General features: G+C 40.2%; 1 protein-coding gene across 2 annotated transcripts; it reads left to right on the top strand.

Moving 5' to 3' along the window:
- Window positions 1-482: 482 nt before the first annotated feature.
- rnf122 (ring finger protein 122) lies at window positions 483-23,514 on the top strand. 2 transcript variants are annotated; one of them, XM_086314767.1, is made up of 6 exons: window positions 483-923; window positions 7,289-7,445; window positions 19,123-19,168; window positions 19,258-19,299; window positions 19,418-19,497; window positions 21,271-23,514. In XM_086314767.1, exons 1-6 carry the CDS (start codon window positions 899-901, stop codon window positions 21,383-21,385), a joined length of 465 nt encoding a protein of 154 aa, XP_086170893.1. In that variant the 5' UTR covers window positions 483-898; the 3' UTR covers window positions 21,386-23,514. The 2 variants fall into 2 exon arrangements, with proteins under 2 accessions (XP_086170893.1, XP_086170892.1); XM_086314766.1 differs by having other exon boundaries at window positions 486-923; window positions 19,415-19,497; window positions 21,271-23,513.
- The last annotated feature ends 499 nt before the right edge of the window (window positions 23,515-24,013 follow it).

Here is a 24,013-nt window from a genome sequence, read left to right as displayed (position 1 = left end):
TAAGGCCAAGTGAAAAATATCTTCCAGTTCTACTTAATAATTAAGCGATCAATTTCTTATGACCAACATGGGAATCATAAATGTGTTACCTACTTTGCTCTTCAGCATAGGAGGTAACACATTTATGATGTGTTTAATGCAAAAAACTGGCAATAAAAGCTCTCAAACATCTTCAGCGCACAGAAAAACAAATTAATTAGCCTTGCTGTTCCAGTACCTTTGGGGGGCACTGTGAATCTATTAAAGACGTGACATTTAGAGGTGTGTGAGTGTGTGTGCTTTAATATACAGGTTATTATGCCACACTGGTGATTGGCTCATGAGCTACAGTGAACCAGACCCCTTGCTGTAAAACATACATGCATCAGTAAGCTGCAGACGTTAATGAGCTACAGGAAACACACCAGCCCGTCACATCACAGCGCGGATCAACCGGCCTCGCCATTGGTCTCCCCGGACGTCAGTCTGCCGGAGAGGGGGCGGGAGCAGGGAAATCGAGCCTGTGCTCTAGTTTCTCTTCTCACACAGATGCTGCCGCTGGGTCAGTGTCATGCCGTCTTTTAATAATAACAGAGTCAAAACAGCGACAGCGAGGAGAAGCTGGGGAAACACTCACATCAGCATTTCTGCTTTTTGAGACGAGCCAACGTGGACAATGTGACATAACCCAGCTGCAACTTCCGATACAAAAAGATTAAACGCCCTTTATCCACCTTTTTATTCGTCTTTCACGACCTCTTCAGGGCTGCTATTGTCTCACTCACCTTTGACACAGCTGGCGGGCAGTCACCGGCTCTACTTGTGCACTTCATTGCGGTCATCCATCTGCGAGGAGGCCTGCGGTTTGTTGGTAAACACGAATCGGATCCCGACGGCAAGGACTCCATCTGGTGCATTGATGCACCCGTTTCAGTGGTGTAACGGTGAGGAGTCATTTTTGTTGTTGTTTTTTGTTTTGTTTTGCTAGTCTGTGACAATAATGAACAATACGTCCTATTATTTTAGTAGGATTAAAACAGAGATTTTAGAACAAGACTGACTCAGGCCAGTGCTTTCTAAATTTAGACATCCCCAGCGAGTGCAACGACAATGTGCAGGATCTTAACAAAGAGACACAAAATGAGTTGTCCTAAGCTGTGTGCTCGGTGCTTCATTTGTTCTTAAAAGTGTCTCTAATAATGCCACAGCGATGACATATAAACACCCTATAAACGTGCTAAATGTTAAACACACGAAATCTAGTTTCGTTAAATATACTAATGTAAGCAGACAGCTGCATAGTAGTGGTATTAGTGATAAGTGATTTCTTGTCCACAAGCAGCTCTATACTTCGTCCTGTCCAATAAGTCAAAGACCACGGAAAAGAAAAGTATTAACAGCAAAAGTTAGAAGTGCTGAGTGAATACTAGAAAAATAGAGAAGGACTGTTAGAGCTGCAGTAATTAGAAGATTAATCCGCAGCAGTATTAATAAAAAAATCTTTTTTTGAAGCTGCAATGTGCACATCACCCAGTTCTAGCTTCTCAAACGTGAAGATTTGAATTATTAATTTGAAGCTTGGATGCATTATTTTTTGGCTGTAAGGCTTTTGCCACGACTGTCTGATATTTTATAGACGCAACAATCAAAGAAAATGACCAATAAAGAAAGTTATCATAAGCTGCAGCCCTATAGATTACAACATGTTATAAACGTTGTAATCTACCTAAATTAATACACTATCCACCAAAAGGGCGATTAGGCAATCAGAAATTTGGTCAGTTTTTGTATTGATTTGTAGGTTAAGAGTCTACCTGATCAATAAAAACGTTTATTTTGGCCTAAACTCACTCCAGAGAGTTACCCAAGACCGGTCATTGTGCTCTTTGTATAATGTTTTGTCTCTCTAGGTAATCTTGTTTGCTCTGACCCTATCTACAGTCTCTCACTTACACTCTTCACAGCTTCAGCTGATTATCTTCCAACAGGCCAAAAGTGTGAACAAAAGCAGTCACACTTAAACAAAAATAAAACCCTTCATTCCAGTGAAATTGTCTTTCAGTGTTTCTTTGTCATGGTGAGACTGGGTGAAGATGATGGATTGGGGTCTTTTTCCTCTGACTTTGCCTGTTTGAATGCACAACTACAGCAGCCTCCTCAGTGGACTGTTGGTGTTCAGACAAGAACAATTACTCCCTTTGTGCAGCAACTCGGCTGCCATTCATATTGGAAATAATACACACACACACACACACACACACACACACACACACACACACACAGTATCAAAGAGTAACATTCTGCTGGAAAAATGAAGCAGTAACAGGCAGCCGCAACTCTGTGTGTGTGTCAGTGTTTCTGTGATCGTGCCTATTCATTCTACTGTTTATATGTGACACATGTCATGCTTTCAGGCATGTGATGGGGAGATTTGTGCCCCAACCTACTTTCGTCTTGAAAACAGCAGCAGCCATGCAGGCAGGCCTGAGTGATTCCCCCCTATGTGAACTGCTGAATATTTGATGGGAAGCTCAGTCTTTAGCAAAGGCAGCAGCAGCAACAGCAGCAGAAAGCAGTTTTGTTTGAACACGACATATATAGGACAAAACCCCAGCAGGCATCTCATAGGAGCTGTCAGGGAAACTGCAATAGTCGAGGTATTTTACAGCTCGATCAAATCTCAGAGGGAATTTCCTGCCTTTTTGAAGAATAACTCGAGAAGCTCTCGGATTCTCTTTGTCCTGAAATGAGAACTTTCATTAGCTAACCTTCAGCCGCTTTCTGCATCTACTACTCCATGGCAACGGCATGCCTCATAAGATTGTTGATATATAGGTCACTGGTCATGCAAGACTTCAACCAAATCAAAAAATCACTTAATATAGCTGCTCTCCCCGCATGCAAAGGTGGAGGAGGGAAATGCGACGGGATGTGACATGGTGCGCACGCACAAAGGTTTGAATGCAAATGCCCTAGATTTGGATTGTGAGTCTGCTCAGGTGATTTGTGTCATCAGCAGGGCAGTGACATGAATACAGGAGCTGACATTTACACCATTCTCTCTCACTGTGTGTGTCTCTTTGTATGCTGATGATCTTTGTGAGGCAGATTGTTTGACATGTGTAAAGAGGATGAAGTAAATTCGATCGCCTTGCATCTTTCTGTGTCCTCGGTTATATTCAGGGAATGCAGCATCAGTCTGATCCATCCACCTAATTGCAGTGTAAAAAAAATAAAACTTAATTATGAAAGAGTAAACATCTGCAATTAAAAATAAAGGGTGTGCCTTCATTTCAAAATGTGAGAAACATAGTTATCTGACATTTTATGTAGTAGAAATTTCTCTGTGTCAGATCTAAATAGAGGTGTGACAATAGTGAGTTGAAATTGTGGAACAGAAAATATTAGTAATGCATGCTTTCAGCAGGACTGTTTGAATATTTGGATTTCTCCAGTGTGTTTTATTCTGGGCAACAATATGATGGAAAAGGGAACACACTGACTTGTAGAACAACCAAAATGTACCAAAAAAAAGGACTTAATGATTTATTCAACATGATCTGAAATGAGTGACCGAGGCCTTAAACTCAAGAGGAAAGTGTTTAGTCCAGTCAGAGCCCTGTTTTTCTTTGTGAAACCCTGGTTACCATAAGAAAGACACTTCAGTGTTGGTTTCACTTTTCAGACCCGAAAGTTACACCCCTTTTTTAATCTGTTTATAATTATGAATTGTATAGATGACCAAAGAGGACAATTTGTGCACAAAAGCATTTGCAAGTAGTCACTTGTCATAAAACTTGTCAGAGGACTAGTGGAGCTGTCTATCACCATCTCTACCCCTTTTCTAGTCATACAGGAAGTAGAGAGTGTGAAAAAGACAAGCAAACTAAATTGTGACAAAGTGTGAAAGCCAGTGAGCAATCAGTATAATTACTTTGCATGTCTATGTAAGGAGACATAGCACATAAAAGGCTATCACCGGCAAGAATATGGGAAAAATATTTGGTAGGTGATTGGACAAACCTGCTGTTCTATCAGCTGTTGCTAAACCAAAGTAACTTTGACCTTTTATGTCAGTTGTTTCTCGTAGAATGATGTTAGCTGTGATCGCACAGACCTCACAAAAATCAAGCTCTGTAGTGAAGGCCTACCTTTAATAACTGGTAGCGGGGGATGACAATGACAGTAGCTGTATAGCACATTTCATTACACGATGAGAGGGATACTTATTGTTGGGTATTTAGTACAGTGGTTTCAAATAGAGCTTAATAGGCCCTTATTAGTTAATTGCACATGTGTTGCATGGGCACATTTGATGAAAAAAGTGTTGTATGTGAAAGATATTTTTTGAAAAGGAAGGAGCATTATTAAAAATATTGTGGATTTTATTTCATCTCTTACATTTTTAAATCTCTCAAAATCTTTGTCAAATCCTGTCAGCTGTGCTACAGTTTACAACCCTGATGCAAGTTCTCGCCAGTCAGTCACATGAATAATCATAAGGCTGGCTGGTTTTGTCCCGTTTAGACTCTTTTCAGGCATTTGTGGCTTTTTGGTTAAAAATCTGGCTCAAACCTTAGTGTATCTACCATTGATTGCTTCTGGCTGAGTGAAGTGGTGGAACTTGATTTTGCAGCCATCAACGATCCTTGATTAATAGACACGCTCTGCTTGTTCAGCACGAGTGGAACCAAGAGGCGGATAGTATTGATCCCCTGATACTGCTGTTTCCACTGTGAGGCGGGAGAGGCGTCAGATAGAAATGTCAGTCTATTACTTTGGCTGCGGGAGTAACTGGAAATATCCTCATTGATTAAAAAGTGGTGCTGGAAGAAAATAATACCCACGAAAATGAAACTGGTGAAGATCTTCATCTATTCTGTTCATCCATCTCTTCAGTAAGTTGACCCATTCGGCTTTTCTTGAATTTCTGTTAAATAAACATATTTTTATAATGGTGGATGCTTAAATTAAAAATACTCAGCCTCTCAAAGGTTGTGCTCCTTGTGAGCCAAAATCTCAGGTTTCAGGTGCTCTAATGCTCAGTTTTTGGGTGTTTTTTATTTATTTATTTAAATCCTGGCTCTATGTGATGTAAATGAGAGCTAATATCATCTGTTGGTACAGAAGCCCAGCTCTTCTATGGAATAAATATTTTGTTTGTTACAGGCAGAAAATAATAGGAAGGTGGAAGGGGCTGTACCAAGGACCAGTACTGAAATTTTACAGTCACACTGCTAACCACATGACACAGTTTGGTCAAGTTAAAAAAGCCCCAGTTATGGAAAAACATGTAGTACCTAATTGGCTGTCGAAAATGTCCTTGTGACAGCTTTTGTCACTTGCAGATATCTGCAGTTTCTCTTAGTTTGTATCAACTTGTCTGCAAACGCTTCCTGCAACCACTCACCAACCAGTCACCAACCAGTCTGGGAGTACACATTTCCCTTGGGACCTGCGGTTGGGTCACAACACCACTTAAGAAGCCTCTTAAAGGTAAATATCAATCATTTGGTCCTCTGAGGCATACATAGCTCCTCTCATAGAGTCTAGAAGTTAAAATTAAATTAAAATATGGTGCTGAAAATCTGTCTTTCCTATGATGATGGAGGGCTTGTCAGTCCAGCACGGGATTAGTAAACACAGACAAATAACACACGAACATCCACAGACAGAGCAGAGCAGACGGAGTGGGTGTTAAATTTGTTTCAGGCTAAGTTTGTTGCAGTTTGTTTTTACATTACATTTGTTTCCATGCGTGTGCCCTGGAAGGCCAAAAGTGTCTCTGTGAAAGAGCACACGGGCTAAGTTCACTGATTAGCGCCTTGTCTCTGGGTGAATATGCTAATCAGTGAAATCAGCTGCTGCGGTGTCTGATGAAAATGAAAACCTGCAGACTCTCTCAGCTTTCTGCCTTGTTGCTGCTCTAATCTGGACATGAGAAGCCTGAGTGCGACGAGTACTGCGTGAGCTCCACTTCACTATCACTCCCTGGGTTAGCATGACCCTGATCTCACAAAGCTCCTTCTCACATGCTGACTTCTCATTACTCACTCAGATGCACAAAACACATAGTGTGCTCTCTGCGTCTCTGTTTATCTAACTTAAAAACAGCTTGTCAGTTCATGCTTGTGTGGATTTAAGGTTATTTCCTGTTTATTATTTTATTAATGTATATAAAGGTCAGACTTTAGACTGATTTAGTTATTGGGATAGCAAAACTGGATAGCACCTAATTCAAATACTGGGGGGTATTATCAGTCGATTATCGGTAGTTTATTTACACAAATTGTTCATTTTGAACTTAATGTCCTGTTTTTGAGCATAAGTCACTGTTTCCTGCTGCTTTAAGAGTCAGCTCAGAATTTTCTGTCTTTTTTTTTCTTTTTTACAGAACACAGCTATGTGCTCCGTTGCATGTTATTATTGAAAACAGCTTGTCAAGCAGAGATCTGGTTACATAGCGCTCCATTTGTGGAGATTTCACCACATCTTCCTCTGCAGCTATGCCCTGGAGTCACACTACCAGGCTCCACAATTGCTAATGAGTCCTCATTTGTTTGGGGATTTTGAATTATATGATATGCAATTACGCTGGGTGGTGCTGTTGGCGATTAACCAACTGTTTAATCCTTTAGGGTAGATGCAGATGAGCAAATAAACAGTTAAATTAACCAGTTACTTACAGCTATTTCAAACATTTCAACCAAGGAGACTACAGTGGCTTTGGTATAAAAATAATAAACACCCTGATCAAATACTGAAAACCGTGTGCGGGGTGCAGCATCAAAGTAGGAAGGATAAATAAAGCATGGCACGTTGCATAGGTTACCATCTCTTCTGATTGGTTCATGCTGCAGTATTCTTCAAAAAATGTTCAGTGCTGCATTTGTGCTATATTTGCACAAGTATCAGCAGATTATATGGACACTATTGTCAAGAACAGGAAAGGTTACAGATTCACTGATTCTTGGTGTGTGAGTCTCAGAGTCTGAAAACTGCTTGTTAACAGACAAAACATTTGTTACATATATATGAAAGTACATTAAAACCATCACATGTGCACAGTGGCAGTCTAACCCACCCGCCTGTTGCGTTTAAAGGCTCGGGATGTGGATTCTGGTTGAGGTTCACAATGCAGGTCTGAGCCTCAGAAAAGAGATGAGGTTACAGGTTGCATTCAGTTTTTGTTTTGCGGTATATTCGTGTGTGTGTGTGGGTGTTAGTGTTAGTGTTAGTGTCAGGCTTTCAGTGTTTAGCTGTTTCATGCTATATCCTTCCTGTAAATTTGCTTTTGTTGTTGTTTTAGGGTGCTTCTGTGGTCTCGGACTCGTTTACTCCAACAAGTCGTGCACCATGCCGCCCATCACCTTCCAGGACCTACCTCTCAACATCTACATGGTGATCTTCGGGACAGGCATCTTTGTCTTCATCCTGAGCCTCATCTTCTGCTGTTATTTCATTAGGTGAGAGGCAACAGAATCGTACAGCAAGACCAAAGTCTTAATCCACTTCAAATTAGGGCAGAGTTTGTAGGAATTGTTTTCTCCTTGTTTCAAATTCTAGATGTGTTAACAGTTCACAGCAAAACAACATTATATAAATGATATATGACTCCTCTTGCATGTGGTGCTATTTATCTTTCAGAACTGTTTTGGTGAGAATTGCCCAGTTAGACATCTGCTTTCCCTTGATTAGAATTAAATAAGAGGAGTAAGGATAAAATTGTGAATTACTGAGTTATTGAACGGAGGTGGTGACACCAGCTATGAGCCAGGCAGCCTTCATTTGTCAGAGTGTGGCAGTGTCTCACCAAGAATTCACTGAATGGCTGTTGTGACCATAATGACCCACTCCTGATTCATACCTGGGGCGATCGTGGCTCAAGAGTTGGGAGTTTGCCTTGTAATCGGAAGGTTGCCGGTTCGAGCCCCGGCTCGGACAGTCTCGGTTGTTGTGTCCTTGGGCAAGACACTTCACCCATTGCCTACTGGTGGTGGTCAGAGGGCCCGGTGGCGCCAGTGTCCGGCAGCCTCGCCTCTGTCAGTGCGCTGTGGCTACAATGTAGCTTGCCATCACCAGTGTGTGAATGTGTGTGTGAATGGGTGGATGACTGGATATGTAAAGTGCTTTGGGGTTCTTAGGGACTAGTAAAGCGCTATATAAATACAGGCCATTTACCATTTTATTATATGAGGTGCATGTCAGGTTATGTAGGGTTTGAAAAGGAGTCTGAATCAGGCATAAGTTGCCCATGCAAACATTGGTAAACCTCTAAAACTTGTTGTGTATTTGTGTCTGGCTAAAGAAGTCATACGCAAAGGCTGTGTTGATGAACGTGGCGCCGTGATGTTTTTAAGTGCAAAAAGAAAATTCTTAAAAATCACTGCTCTGTACTGCGAGTAATGCATGAGTAATTCTACCTTGCTTAGGACCAGACGAGTTCTGTTTTTTGTAGGAACATGCTCAACTGGATCAAATGAAGTGCAGCATCAGGTTGGGGACCGCTGATGTAAAATATACCTGACTACAAGAATTTAGCTCACATTTTCAGAAAATGCTTCATAGTTTAATCAGATTCATAGTAAATGGACTTATTCTCATAAATTGCTTAATCACCCATTCATACAAGCACTTTCTCCTAACTAAGTGCTTTCTATTGCACACAATCACACTCCGATGAATTGGAGCGCAATTTGGGCTTCAGTATCTTGCCCAAGGACATGCATGCAGACCAGGGCAGCCAGAAATTGAACCGCCAACCTTCCGATTAGTACATGATCTGCTTTCCCTCCTGAAATACAGCCAAACAATGAATACAGCCAACTCTCAATTCGAGTAACATAAATTACCCCCCACAAACAAAGACTTCATATTCAGCTCTGCTCAGACAAACTCTAAGTTCTACTAATTCAGTTATACACTTATAAACATGCCAGAGGGATAATATTGACCCTATTAAGCAATAGGAAACAATGCAATGGGAAATATAAATGCCTGTAAATTATTTGTATACATTTATTTTAGTTGGAAAACAAATAAACACATAAAAGGTTCTCATGATAAATCATCAGGAAAAGTTAAGCATCTGTGATTGTAGGCATTGAATTCCAGCCTAAACCAAACTACGCCACCGAGACCAACATCGTAATCCCTAAATATCTCCACTGTAGAGACATTGTATGTGTGTGGAGGCAAGAAACACACTGTAGGAGGGACTGAGGTTAAAAAAAGAGGAACAGGGTGACCTATCCTGCTGTTGACTGTGAACTCCCTGATGAGTTGAGGATGGGAGGATGGGATGTGAGGTAACAGGAAGCCTCCCGTCACAATGTGTGAAGACAGCAGTGAGGAAAGGAGAAACTGTGTTCAGAATAAACACGGCATAAATAGTGCACAGTTGGAAAACATAAAGCCATCATACACGAAGGTCCACAGTGAACAAAAAGGAAACGTCAGCACCTGCTGTAGGGATTGTGTTTCATCTTGAGCTCTCTCTCTGTTTTTGGAAAATTGCTTGATGTCTTATAATGCGGTGTGCTATTGTTGGACATTTAAATGAATTTGAAATGTTGTTCAAATTTTAGTGTTATCAAAATGCCAGAGAGTTTAAGACATTTTCTGTCTGGAAGACAGGCAGGACGAATGTGCTGTTCAGGAAATAAATCACAGAAAATAAAGACGGACGTCAGCGAGAATCTTGATTCGCATTTGTGCAGATAACATCCCGCCTCTGTTCCTCAGTCGTTTTAATTCTTATAATTAAATATAATGGAAATCTAGTGAAATAAATTTCATCACTACACACCTAAATTAATCTAAACCTAAAGTTAATTTCCTTAAGACAAAATATTGTTATCCCAAAAGGCAATTCAGCAGAGGTGGCAAAAGTACACACATTTGTCACTTAAGTGGAAGAAAAGATTGTTGTTTTATAAAATTCTCTGGTAAAAGCTGAACCACAAGTGAAAAAGTACAGGCTCTGAAATATACTCAGTGTTCTTTGAGTATTTTAAGGTGTTTGCATCCACTCTTATGTCCAAACTACGACAATGTTTTTAAAAGAGGCCAAAAAACCCCAATGAAATAACTAAAAAAATCATTGCATTTAAAAGCTGCTTTCAGCATCTCCCTTTTACACAAGGAGGTCACCACAGCAGATACCTCCGCATGTTTGACTTGGTAGATTTTCTTTTTTATATACACCAGATCCTCCTTTTAACACAACCCCAATAGTGTTACTGCATCCTTCCAGAATCAAACTGGGGATCTTCTGCTTGTCAGGAAAATATGTAAACTCCTACACCACAGGAGAAGCTATTAAATGACGAAAATGTTTCTTTAAATATGTGCTCATTTGAGTTTAATGCTGGCAACATATTCCAGAAAGTTGGGAATAAGGGCGTATTTATGTCAGATTGTATCTACAAGCGTGCATCTCATTTCCTCCTCTGCTGCCTGAAAATAGTAACAAAGAAGTCCTGTTCTTTTGGTTATGTTCAAAAGGAAGTAGATTGTGTTTGATGCCTTTATTTCATCTTAATTTTTTCTTCTTTTAAAGAGATATACACTCACCACCCCTTTATAAACGTATAAGATACACCCTTTTGCCATCAGGAATGCCTTAATTCTTTGTGGCACGTATTGAACTAGTTGCTGGAAACATTTCTCAGAGATTTTGGTCTATATTAACATGACAGCGTCACACAGTCGCTTCACATTTGTCAGCTGCACATCCATGATGTGAATCTCCTGTTTCAACACATCCTAAAGATGCTCTGTGCTTTATTTGAAGTCACCATCATTTTAAAGAAACGCGTTTGAGATGACTTGAACTTTGTCGCGTATTATCCTACTGGAAGCAGCCAGAAAGTGGGCATAGATCAGCATTTTCTGAAATAATCAGCCCGGACCAACCGGCACTAACAACCAAAACCATGTTCAAAGTCACTGAAGTCAATTTTGATGCTCTGTTTGAGCTTCAGCAGGTTGTCTTGACCATATCCACATGGCTAAATGCATGTGGTTGAAGGATTCAATATTTGTGCTCAGGGGCAGTTGAACAGGTGTACCTAACAAAGTGACCTAAAATGTACGCATACATTTAAAAAAAATTATTTAAAAAAAAGAAGAACTATCATTGAGTAATTCTTTTAAACTTAGTGTTTGCACCAAAAATGGAAGTGATATCAAAATCAGTAGCAATAGTGATAATTATGAAAATAATAACACTAATGATAGGCGCACACACACACACACACACACACACACACACACACACACACACACACACACACACACACACACACTGTAATACTGCGGCACCACAGAACAAGAAGGAAGGCCATTATTACAAGCTGTCCTAACAATGACAAGTATAGCCGATGTTAAAAACAACAACAACTATGCACTAATGGGTAAGAAAAAACAAAAAATAAAAAACAATCATAAAGCAGCATGAAAATGATCATTCATAAACCACCATCCTCTGAACAGATTCATTACAAACACTAATGGAAAGCGTTTGAGGCGTGCATTTTCCCTCTGCGTCTCTCGCTGATGTGCTTGCTCCCTAAAGCGAACCCTAGCTCTAAATGGACTTTGTGGCGAGATTAATCTTTCACTTTTTGTATTCAAGATCTGGAAAAACTTTGAGCCTCAACCATTAAGATCAGCAGCTATAATGATAAATTGTAAGTGGTAAATATTTGTTTCAGTTTGGACTGACTCATGTTCACATGCTGAAGACACACTTCTTTGATTGAAAATGTTTTCTGTGACCTGGCTTCACCACTAAATTGAGCATCAACTCTGTCTGAAAAAGCTCAGATCCTTCCTGTTTCTCTTAAAGCCCTTTCTGAAGGATCGTAACCAGCGACTCACTTCCTTTGGCTCCATTAACATGCTGAAGGTACTCTTGGGTGGGAGTGTGATTGTGAATTCATTTATAGACCGGGTGATTCATAACATGAATACTGAGTGATGAAAGGCGCTCTGTGTTAGGGGGCAGGTCTCCTATTATCTCTTTCAGACAGGCTCTTTTCTTAATCCTGTGTGTCATCGTGTTTGTGATGTACAGCTGTAACATTAGATTGAGACCTAAATATCTATGCCCGCCCACCACTATTAAAACTGTTCTAATTTTTAAGATGTGGTGGTTAAAGTTTGCTAAGATTTAGCTTTCTTTAGCAAATACACGCCACTTCTTGCACAGAGTCGAGATCTTCGCAGCTGTACCTGTAAAGTACAAGGCCGAAAAGACACAAGTGTTCCACACCAAGGGCACGCCAAAAATATCACAACTTTAATTACGTCCCCATCTGGTCTTACAGTGCAGTACAGGGTTTGTACTCAGCAGCACAGCAGCTAGTCAGAGAGATATTTTAAGATCCACGAGGATCAAGAGGGAGGTGGTAATGTGTTTTTGTCCAGACAATAGAATGACTGAGGAGAGATATTAAGCTGTTAAGTGAATGGCTTTCTAAAATAAACTTTAATTTGCTGGGAGAGATCTTGGAGAAAACCCCAGAAAAACAACAAGAACAGCAACAGACAGTTAATTTGAAAACATGGAAATATAAATGGTTACTCGTCTACGCCAGCCTTTTACATCCAAACTGTGCATCTAACAACAGTTTAGTCTCAAACTGAGCTTCTTAAACCTCGTCTGTCATCATTAAACTGACGTCATCTCGCTTGCATACACTCTGAAGACAGATTGAGTTTAGCAAAAATAAAAGGATGATTATATCAGAAATGCTACAGCAGCAAGAAGGGCATGCTTGAGGTCATCTACTGTGAAAACAGAGATGCAGTCAGCGGTTTTTCTAGCTGTCCTTGGTGTCAGATGATGACGCTTGCACCGGGGGATGGCGGGGTTCAGCACCACGGCTGTGCTTGCTCACATGTGGTGCAAAAGAGCCCAGATACTGGGGTAATCCAGGTTTATCACGTCTTTCAGTCGTCTCAGTCTGTCCAGGTTGATCTGTTGAGTGCCAGATGTTCAAAATAGTTGGTACTTCCTGTGCAGTAGACTTTAGGTGTAGTCAAGCAAGTTGTTGGCAGCCTCGGGGTAGTTATTTTTTAACCTCTATTGAAATGAATGGGGAGAGATCCATAACCTTTATTTCAAAGGTCTCCAGGATATAAAAAAGGTTACTTATGGAATACATGGAAATGAAAACCTCTTCAAATGGTTTCTGACTTTGCCCCAAAAATAAGAGTTAAACTTTTTTTCTCTTCTGATACGCATGCAGAAAGTTACACGATACTACTGCTTCATTAGTCGAGAGTGCTGACCTCAACCTCTCTGGCTTCACTTTACTGATAAAAAGCCATGCTAATAATGTAATGTACATTTATTTATATGCCTACTACGATAGCAAGTAGATATGCCTGCTGTGCACACGTTTCCCAGTTTGAATGTTGACTGGCAATTATTAAATTCTCCTTTCCTTTTTGAGGAATCTGCTCTCTCTCTTTCTGTCTCTCTCTCTATAGCACCTCTTTTTCCTATCAGCAGCTTGTTTTCTGGGCTTGGAAGGGTAGATGTAGGTCAGTCATGTGGTTACCATGGCTTGTCTAGCAAACGCGGTTTTTGGCCACTGTTGCTTCCACGCAGATTAGTCTTGGAAAGGATCTCAGCCCGGGGGATCTGATCTTCCCAAGAGATCATCTTTTTAAGGCACAAGATGTTGGCAGTGCTTTGTTTTTTTAAATATACCTTTTGTATGGCGTCCATGTTTGTGCCCCATCGAGCATGGCGACGACAGATTACCACAGTGTATGCACCAGTCTTGGTGCCAACTTTCGTGTATTACAAGACTGTAGTTGGAGGAGCGTGCGAAGCCAAAATGGGTGAACTTTGGTTGGAACACCATTCGTTAAGAAGGGGGAAGGAAAAGAGACTGTTTGCCTTAGGAAGCCAAAGGCAAAAAAGTATTTAGTCAGCCACCGATTGTGCAAGTTCCCCCACTTAAAATGATGACAGAGGTCAGTAATTTGCACCAGAGGTACACTTCAACTGTGAGAGACAGAATGTGAAAAAAAAATCCATGAATTCACATGGTAGGATTTGTAAAGAATTTATTCGTAAATTAGGGTGGAAAATAAGTATTTGGTCACCTCAAACAAGGAAAATCTCTGGCTCTCACAGACCTGTAACGTCGTCTGTAAGAAGCTTTTCTGTCCCCCACTCGTTACCTGTATGAATGGCACCTGTTTGAACTCATCATCTGTATAAAAGACACCTGTCCACAGCCTCAAACAGTCAGACTCCAAACTCCGCCATGGCCAAGACCAAAGAGCTTTCGAAGGACACCAGGAAAAGTATTGTAGACCTGCACCAGACTGGGAAGAGTGAATCTACAATAGGCAAGCAGCTTGGTGTGAAAAAATCAACTGTGGGAGCAATCATCAGAAAATGGAAGACATACAAGACCACTGATAATCTCCCTCGATCTGGGGCTCCACGCAAGATCTCATCCCGTGGGGTCAAAATGATCATGAGAACGGTGAGCAAAGATCCCAGAACCACACGGGGGGACCTGGTGAATGACCTGCAGAGAGCTGGGACCAAAGTAACAAAGGTCACCATCAGTAACACACTACAACGGCAGGGAATCAAATCCCGCAGTGCCAGACGTGTTCCGCTGCTGAAGCCAGTGCATGTCCAGGCCCGTCTGAAGTTTGCCAGAGAGCACATGGATGATACAGCAGAGGATTGGGAGAATGTCATGTGGTCAGATGAAACCAAAGTAGAACTTTTTGGTATAAACTCAACTCGTCGTGTTTGGAGGAAGAAGAATACTGAGTTGCATCCCAAGAACACCATACCTACTGTGAAGCATGGGGGTGGAAAGATCATGCTATGGGGCTGTTTTTCTGCCAAGGGGACAGGACGACTGATCCGTGTTAAGGACAGAATGAATGGGGCCATGTATGGTGAGATTTTGAGCCAAAACCTCCTTCCATCAGTGAGAACTTTGAAGATGAAACGAGGCTGGGTCTTCCAACATGACAATGATCCAAAACACACCGCCCGGGCAACAAAGGAGTGGCTCCGTAAGAAGCATTTGAAAGTCCTGGAGTGGCCTAGCCAGTCTCCAGACCTCAACCCCATAGAAAATCTGTGGCGGGAGTTGAAAGTCCGTGTTGCTCGGCGACAGCCCCAAAACATCACTGCTCTCGAGAAGATCTGCATGGAGGAATGGGCCAAAATACCAGCTACTGTGTGTGCAAACCTGGTAAAGACCTATAGTAAACGTTTGACCTCTGTTATTGCCAACAAAGGTTATGTTACAAAGTATTGAGTTGTATTTTTGTTATTGACCAAATACTTATTTTCCACCCTGATTTACGAATAAATTCTTTACAAATCCTACCATGTGGATTCATGGATTTTTTTTTTCACATTCTGTCTCTCACAGTTGAAGTGTACCTCTGGTGCAAATTACTGACCTCTGTCATCATTTTAGGTGGGGGAACTTGCACAATCGGTGGCTGACTAAATACTTTTTTGCCCCACTGTATTTATGTTTAGGGCATGCTGTATGGACTCTTGGCTTAGTGCAGTCTTGGAGTCATGGTGGAGCTCACAGATTTGGCAGCTTCTCATTTTTGTTTGGGCCTGTAACTGTTTTCTGTCATTGTTGCACTCCAGGTATACTTCATCTTTGAGTCCATGTCGAAGTATCTTAACATCGACCAGGAAGGACTCTAAGTTTCCTGTGATGACTCTTGGTTGGTAATACTTGCTTGGTCGGGACCTTTACAATTTTAACTTTGCTCGGATTGATGTATAAGTACTGATCCTTGTGCTACTCAGTTGCTTATGGTGGTGGTCTTTTCAGCTGTGTTAGTTTGAGTTTTATGTTCGCTGATGTTCTGCGCATAAGAGGGGCTCTTCATTTTCCCCAGGTTATACTGACAAAGGACTTTATGTCACAGAAGACGGCCTGTGCTCACTCGACCTTTTAAGACTCTCATGAGTATTTTTGGTATTTTTAGCTGGGGTTTTTTGAATGAAAGATTTGTGTCCAACTCCCTTTAATGAGGAATTCCACCTGATTGGTATGGATAGTATCTTTTTTTTATTTACGTAAAAGTCTCTGTGTAGTAGGGTTGGAATTATTGATTAAGTTGTTTCTGGCTAATCAATTTATTGCTCTGTTTAAATCATATCAGGGAATAGTGACAGAAGGTAACTGTCATGGAACAACATGGAACAAAGTGGAATGCCAAGGAAACTAGCCAATTTATACAAACTCATTTAAAAAAGTGTTCAAATATCCAGCTAGAATTATGTCAGAAGCTTGTTCATGACTAGCAATTTAATTAAATTTAACATTTAATCAAATATTAGTGGGGGTGTATGTATATATTTGAGCCTGAATGTATACTTTTGATTGATTGGAGAAAATCCGAAATAAATTAAAATTTGAAATTGAAATGATCAAAAGTCCAAAATTATCATGGCATTCATGCCTTTTTCACCACTGCTGTATCCTTAAAATCTGAATGATATTCAGTATTAAAGACTAAGCTAAGTAACTTTTAAATTTTTGTCAGTTAAAGTTTATGAAAATGTTTCTGATGCGATTATTTTAATACAACTGTAGCAGATTAGCAGATCAATTTATTAACTAAGTAATCGGCTTGGAATTAACTGTAAAAAGTATTTCAAACATATATTTCAAAGGTGTAGCAACGCGAGCATTTAACCGTGTTTTGTAACACTGTAACGGGTCTCATATTTGAGCACACAATAAAGCAGGACATGAGCATGAGAGGCTTTGACGTTTGTCGAGAGGAATTTTAAGTCTTGCAGATGTTGCTGCACAATGGTTAGAGGGAAACACAGAAATCTCTGTCATGGCGCCCCTTTCACCCACTTCACATCATTATTCGAGCATGGGAAACCTCAACAAGAAAAACGTGTATCCTCACATTGTTCACGTGGAAAAATGTTAGGAGTAACTGTTCTAAACACTACAACCAAATTTCATTAACAATGAAAAAATTGTCAGTTCTTTACTGTAAGCGCTGAATCACTGCTTAGGGGGATATCATCATAGATAAACATTTAATTTGTTCTCAGATGTTGTCGCTGCACGTACTTTCAGGCCCAATTTATGGACAGCGACAGACATTTGGTCCATGTTCGGTTGGTTCAAAAACAAGAGGCCAAAAATAACCTCTTGAATAGACACTGCTCGCCAAGTGATAAAGATCTCTCCATTGTTGGTTTCAGGGGTGGTGCGGAGTTTCAAAGAGGCAACATACTCATTAGCTTGTTTGTGCATGTGTGTGCGCATAAGTGTGTGTTAGCATTTTTGAATGTAGTTGCATGATTACTTAAGTGAGTGAGCAATGTGTCTGTGTGTAATTATCCATAAACACTGTCCAAACTTTTTTTTAATCTGAGACCAACAACCTGATGACAAGACGTCAGTTAAAAATCGAGTTTTATGTGTAAATATTCTATTTTTGGTCTACTCTATTTACTTTAATCAAGTGGTTGATACATTTTTTATTAAAGTTTATTAGTACTGGGAATATATGCAAGTATATGGCATGAACTGATGCCATACACCTCAGTATTTTTAGCATAAGCTACAATTTGAAATCCCTGTAAGACTGAAAAATACATAAACCACAGCTACAGATACAGAAACTGATTAGGAAACTACAGGCAGAACAAATAAAGAGCACAAACAGTAAGAATGCATCAAGAAGCACCCATTCATGGCTAATTGCCTTTTTAAAACTGTTTAATTAATTTAAAATGAATCAGCATTCACTTTGGGTTCTGCATGTAAGAAATCCCAATGTTGGATTCACCTTACAGTTCCTTTTGGACATTCAGTGTCTTTCTGAGCCTGAAACTCTTAAGTGGAACCACAAGGGACAATTATGCAATCTTGCTCTCATAACTGTGTGACTAACTGTGTCATTAAGGGCCCGCCTGTTGTAGCTACTGACTATGACAAGAAGGTTACACAATAAGTTAAATATGAAGAGATTGCAGGAAGATCATTAAGCTATTTTCAGCATGAAATTGTCTCTAATAAGTCTAAGCATCAGTAAGCTTGCTTTTTCAACCTTGTCCTACATTGACATGCTTCTCAAAAACCATTTGCACATTGTCTATTTTTTCTGGTTGCATACAGAAAATATGAACAGTCAATATGATACCATATATTTGTGCAGACAGTACTTCACTAGCCCTTTAAAGCCAAGCGTATTGTATTTGATACATGTGTTTTTGTGAGTTTTTGAGACTTCTACATCATCAGCGTGACCTTTTTTGGCCCTCAAAAACTGATATAAATTGCATGACACATTTTTAATGACTAAATTCCAAAAATATGGCTAATGTAGCAAATGTGATACAAATTAAAAGTCATACATGCAGATTCAAATCTGATATATTTTTTTTATATTTTTTTGTCTAAAAGGTACAACAAACACTCCATTATCAAAAAATTAAGGATTTCTGGCAGTTAGTTCATGGTTATATAGATATTTATAATCTTGATTATTTTTGGAGGCTTTTTGCTGTTATTTGATCTTACAGTGAAGATTAGATAGAAAAGTGGGGAAACAGACAAAGCCTCAAGTCAGAGTTGAACCCAGGCTACTAAATTTAACCTCAAGGTATGTGGTTGCTTAGTAACATCGGGGCTAAACCAGCAACCCTAGATATTTATTGAAAAAGTTAAGGATGTTAATAAAAGTCTTATGAAGAGGGAGCTTTTATCTGTTTCCTTATTTTCTGCCATATATACATCATTACAGTGAGCACATTAAGGGGTTTATCCCATCTTGGAGCTGCATGATGTCAGAGTCACACAGAGAGAGCACAGCAGCCCACCCAACTGCTTCTTAAACCTTTTGTTTGGGAGGGGGAGCCAATCAGAAGAAAATTAGGGTCCACTTTAAAGTAAACGAAGATTATTTTGATCAACGAATCGTGCAAATCTATTTAAAAATAAAAATTTGCCTCTAAAAAAGAATTTAGATTTTCTTACAGGTGTACTTTAAGACAGAAACCAAGAAATGCATGCACACTGTGGTTAAAGGAACATTCTTTAAGGAACAAATTGCCAAAGTTTATTTATGTGTTTCTTCGCTCATCCACAGCAAACTACGACACCAAGCACAGAGTGAGCGGTTTGGATACAGAGAGGTAAGACTGGTGTTGATAATTTAAGATATTTAGGCTGTTAATTTTTTAAAAAGCATTACTTTAAAAAATATCTTGTGTTATTCCTACAGGTAGTTTTAAAAGGAGATCCAAAAAAGTTGAGTCTTCATGGGGTAAGAATGAAATTTAAATTTCTACCTGTTTGCGTTCAGCTTTAAGCTGTTGAAGCAGGATAATTTAATCTAACGACTGTCCTCTCCCGCTTCCTTCCGTCTGTCACTCACGCAGCAGACGTGCGCTGTGTGTCTGGAGGACTTCAAAGTGAAAGACGAGCTGGGAGTGTTGCCATGCCAACATGCTTTCCACAGGAAGTGAGTAGAGCACAGTGGAGTCTTTCTTCACACTCGCTTGCCAGTTTGCACCTGCTAGGGCTTGGTAAAGTGAAAATGGTCACGTCTGATGTGAAGTCCATTGATCAAAAGTTAAATGGAAATTTTTGGTGGAGTACTCGTCATCATTCATTCATGTCTTGGTTCCTGCTGAGGATCCCAGCATGCACATCAGACAGAGCTAGTCTGAAGACCTTGCAGAGGAGGCAAAGCTATATCCTTGTGCTTTCAGTTGTCTAAAATTGAAATGCTTCTTAATGTGAGAAGGTTTTTTTTTAATTTTTTTTTTACTGGGTTCTGTGAGAAGAGTTTAAAAGCAAAGAGGCCTTATCAGAGGAGCAATTTGATATTCTGGGCTAGCAGCCTTGGGCTACAGTAGTTTTGGTATAAATTGCTAAACATTCTCTACTTCATGGTTTAACTACAATCAAAGGCAGCAGGACATTATTTTGGTTTCTTAAGACTCTCTTACAGAAAGATAGAACTGAAAAAGCTCTGTGAGTCAAATATTGCAAGTAAACAACCATATGTGGGTTGCTGCTATTGCCTAAAGACATTTGTGTCAAGCATTACTGAGATGACACTTGCATTAGGAGATAGATGTTGCAGAGGTGGCGCAAACAAACTTGTCTGTGTGGGGGTTTACCTCTCATATAGGACGTGGGTTTTTGTTGTTGTTGTTGTTGTTGTTGTTTGCTTGTTTTTGTTTTTTTTTTACTTTTCCAGTGGTTTGTTGAGGTTTAGGCACCAAAACGGCTTTGTCAGAGTTATGTCACTTTTCTAGGTTTCAAGGATACCAAGTCCATTAGAGGGGACCCAGGATCATTAATATTCTTGAACACTTCTACACTTCATGCAAGTTTCCGAATAATCGGCTTCGGTGCAGCCTTTCATTTATTCCCCTCTCTAAAATGAGCCATAGCTCCTCCCCTTTTAATTCTTCCTTTTTCTGATTGGCTCCAACTCACAAACAGAAGGTCTGAACTGCAAACACGTGGAGCTGCTGTGCTCACAGCCAGAGCTGCATGTATCTGCCGATTTTTAGGATCATCTGAAGCCTGAGCTGTTGGCAGACAGGTATTATTTGTATATACTCTGATCCCATTATTTGAAACTCTGGTCTTGTTTAATATAAGCATCCTTCATTTATTGCACACAGTTTTAGTTGGATCAATTCAGATGGCCAAAGAGATTTCTTGGTTTTAAAACATGACTCTAGGAACAGCTTGCACAAGTGACCAGTCCAGCTGTTTTCTCAGTAAGGAGAGCTTCAGTAAGATGTAGCATACTTAAAAATCTATTACCATGACCACTGGGAAAACTGTGGGGAACCTGATTCCATCCAAAGGTAACAGAACCTTCATACCAGCACCAGCAAAGCTAAAGCACATTCTGCTTGTCCATCCCGTAAACTGTAAAACCGACACATTGGGGAGACTGTGCATACGTCTATTTTCGGTCCAACTTTCTGCAGTCTTGTCATCACTGTGAGACGACCAGCACAGGCTCCAGGAATTAACGGCCCCCAGCCTAGAAATAGTTTCTGCAAATGCTGCTTACGCATGAATGGCGGCAGCATCGCATTTTGATTGCTGGTGTAAGTGAGTTCTAAAGGGCTCTCACATACTCATGCATGGGTCATAAGCTTGCCACTCTGTGAAAAAATGACTAAGCTGTTAAACATTGAAGATTTTGTTGAAGTTAGTCCAGCTTTCTTTTTCCTCATTCCTGTCCTGTCTGTGTTCCTCTATGCAGGTGTTTGGTAAAGTGGCTGGAGGTGCGCTGCGTCTGCCCCATGTGCAACAAACCCATAGCCGGCCCGCCCGAGCCGCAGCATAGTATAGGAACTCTGCTGGATGAACTGGTATAACCTCTCAGCCTCAACCAGCCTGGTTGGGACGCCGACGCCCGGCCAAACTAGCTGGTGTGAGTTACAGACCATCAGGAAGAGGGAGACCGCTTTGCTGTTTAAACACGGCAAAGCACAAAAATGAACTGAAGGATGCTGTTGCCTAGCAACAATCTCCATGATAGCAACACAACACCTTGTGGTTGAGATTATCTTCAGCCGCCCACACATCACTCCAGCCCTCTCCTTTCACGATCCCGTTCTACATGCCTTTTCTCCACGTCCCTCACATCCTCTCTTGTTGGTTCGACTGAGGTTAACAACAGCACTGAACGGAGGGCAGTTTTTTCTCACTGAAGTGGACAAATGAGTGTTGATGAACAGCAGTGCTCGCAAGAAGATGCTGATCCCCCCTGAGTGTGTATCAATGCTGCCTGTCATGTGCTACCTGGGGTTAAATATTATCCATATTGGCTGAGTTATTTAAAACTCAAATGGGAAAAATTATTCCAGTACGTGGCACTCCATGAATTTTTTTCAGTTGACAAGTTTTGAGACAAAATTATAGTTTGTGTTTGACATTCCCAGCAGTAGCTCAAGGTCAGTTTTTAAGATGCAGTAGAAAAGAAGAACAAACTGCAGCCGAGGAGAAAAAATATCACTGTAGCAAAGAGGGCTTAATAAAACTAAGAAATACTTTTTTTATGATTAAATTGAGGTCATGCTGCTTAAAATTCAAGGAAACGGTTATTCATATTGCATTTATTCAGATGAACTCAGAACAGTGGTAGAAAAAGAGCGGGACATGAAGCTGCCCTTGCTCACATGTAGCACGCAAAAGGTGATGAATTTACTAGAAATGTTCTGAAAGGCTGAGCTGAGGCGTGGTGCCTAGGTTTAATGTGCAGAAGACCCGTTTGCTGTGAATCCTCCAGACAGTTGGCTGCTCTATATATAGAAAAAAGTCCAGGACTGCCGAACGTTTGTAAAAACAGCCTTCGAGATGCAGCTCCAGCTTTCGTCCATGTGTGGTAAACGTCTGCATCAAGTCTCTTACAAACCAGTTATTTCTGATATAACGTCTAAAATCCATACTGGTGCCAACCCCTACAGTACCACAGGCTCTAGCTGTTTTCTGTTGTTGTTGTTCAAGGGGATGTTTTATTGTCCTGTTGTGTTCTCATGTTAATATAGAAGGAACACATCCTGACGTTCACGCTAACAGTTTTGTTGAAATGTGTTGAAAGGTTTTTTATTTTTAGGTTTTGCACTTTGAATTCGGACACACACACACACACACACACACACACACACACACACACACACACACACACACACACACACACACACACACACACACACACACACACACAGACTTTACAATGGTGACATGCCTTTGTTCTTATAAATGTTAGACTTCGGTTTGGTTACAGCACAGCTGTGTTTTGAGGTGTGGTGAATCTTTTATAAAAGTCTGTGAAGTACCAGAGCTGGGTGATAAAGGGAGCAGCAGTGCAAGCCCTCAATGAATTCACCTGGGAAGCAACTAAATCTCACTCTCATAAACCGTGTTTTCGTGGCATTATTGCAGGTGGTTTACATTCCTCAGTCGTAAGTTATTTTTGTCTATTTTGTGATTTACAGATTCTGAAAGCAAAACACTGCCTAAATTGAGCACAAAACTCACAAAGCACATTGTCCAGATACAGCAGGCAGCTGCACTGTAATTAAAATGTGCCCTGTGCCAAAAAGAAAGAAAAGAAAACAACAAACAAACAAAAAAAGAGTTGATCATGTTTCATTTTCTGCACACGAGAAAAAGAAATGTTCACTCTGATTCTGACCACATTCCACATTTTGTAATCCAACAGATGTAAATAAGTTAAACAATAAAAAATACAGTTCTCTGGTCATGCAGGCTCTTGCTTATTTCTTGAACATCATGGTTATGGCACCACCATCAGGTGAAATCAAGTGTATGTGATGTACATTGTTTTAAGGTTGTTTATTTACTTGTCAAACAGTTGTCAAAAGTTTTAGAGTCTTGGTGGAAACCAGACTGTTTGCACTGAATTTCAGCAGGAAAAATGTAAGATTTTCAATTAAATACACTAATTAAATACTGTTCGAGTTCCTCTTTCCAGCACTACAGCCACTATTTGTTTTTAACTTGAGAAAACTCTTGATTGTTGTTTGTTTTGTTAATACTAGACTTATATTGCAGAAACAGTTGTTGTTATAATTTATTGAGACTTTTGAGTTTAATTGTCATATAGCACAAATAACAACCAATTTATGTTTCTCACCAGCTTGCAGTGACATCTAGCCATGCAGATAGTTTTTCCTGAATCTTTTTTAGACTTTGACTCTGTCTCCGAGACTCCAAGATGTTCAAAACTCAGTACAAAGCAAATTTCAGTTAATTCTAAGCAGTATGCACTGAAGCAGGCAACATATGTTTATATGGAATGATTTGCTTGATATTCCATGAGTATGCACCCATGAGACTGCTTTACGATAAAAGACAAAAACAAAAAACCCCCCCGAAAAAGTATGAACAAAAGTGTGTTTAACAGTTTTTTTTCAAGAGTTCAAAATCCAGAAAAGTGTGACTACAGCAGGTGAAGAGGTTTTTGGATCGGGTGAATT

The sequence above is a fragment of the Aulonocara sp. 'chitande type north' Nkhata Bay genome, linkage group LG12, assembly GCF_057382095.1.
Source record: "Aulonocara sp. 'chitande type north' Nkhata Bay isolate Kocher_YH1m ecotype deep benthic linkage group LG12, A_spYH_male_GT1.1, whole genome shotgun sequence".
Lineage (NCBI taxonomy): Eukaryota > Metazoa > Chordata > Actinopteri > Cichliformes > Cichlidae > Aulonocara > Aulonocara sp. 'chitande type north' Nkhata Bay.
This window is presented reverse-complemented; position numbering and strand designations above follow the sequence as displayed.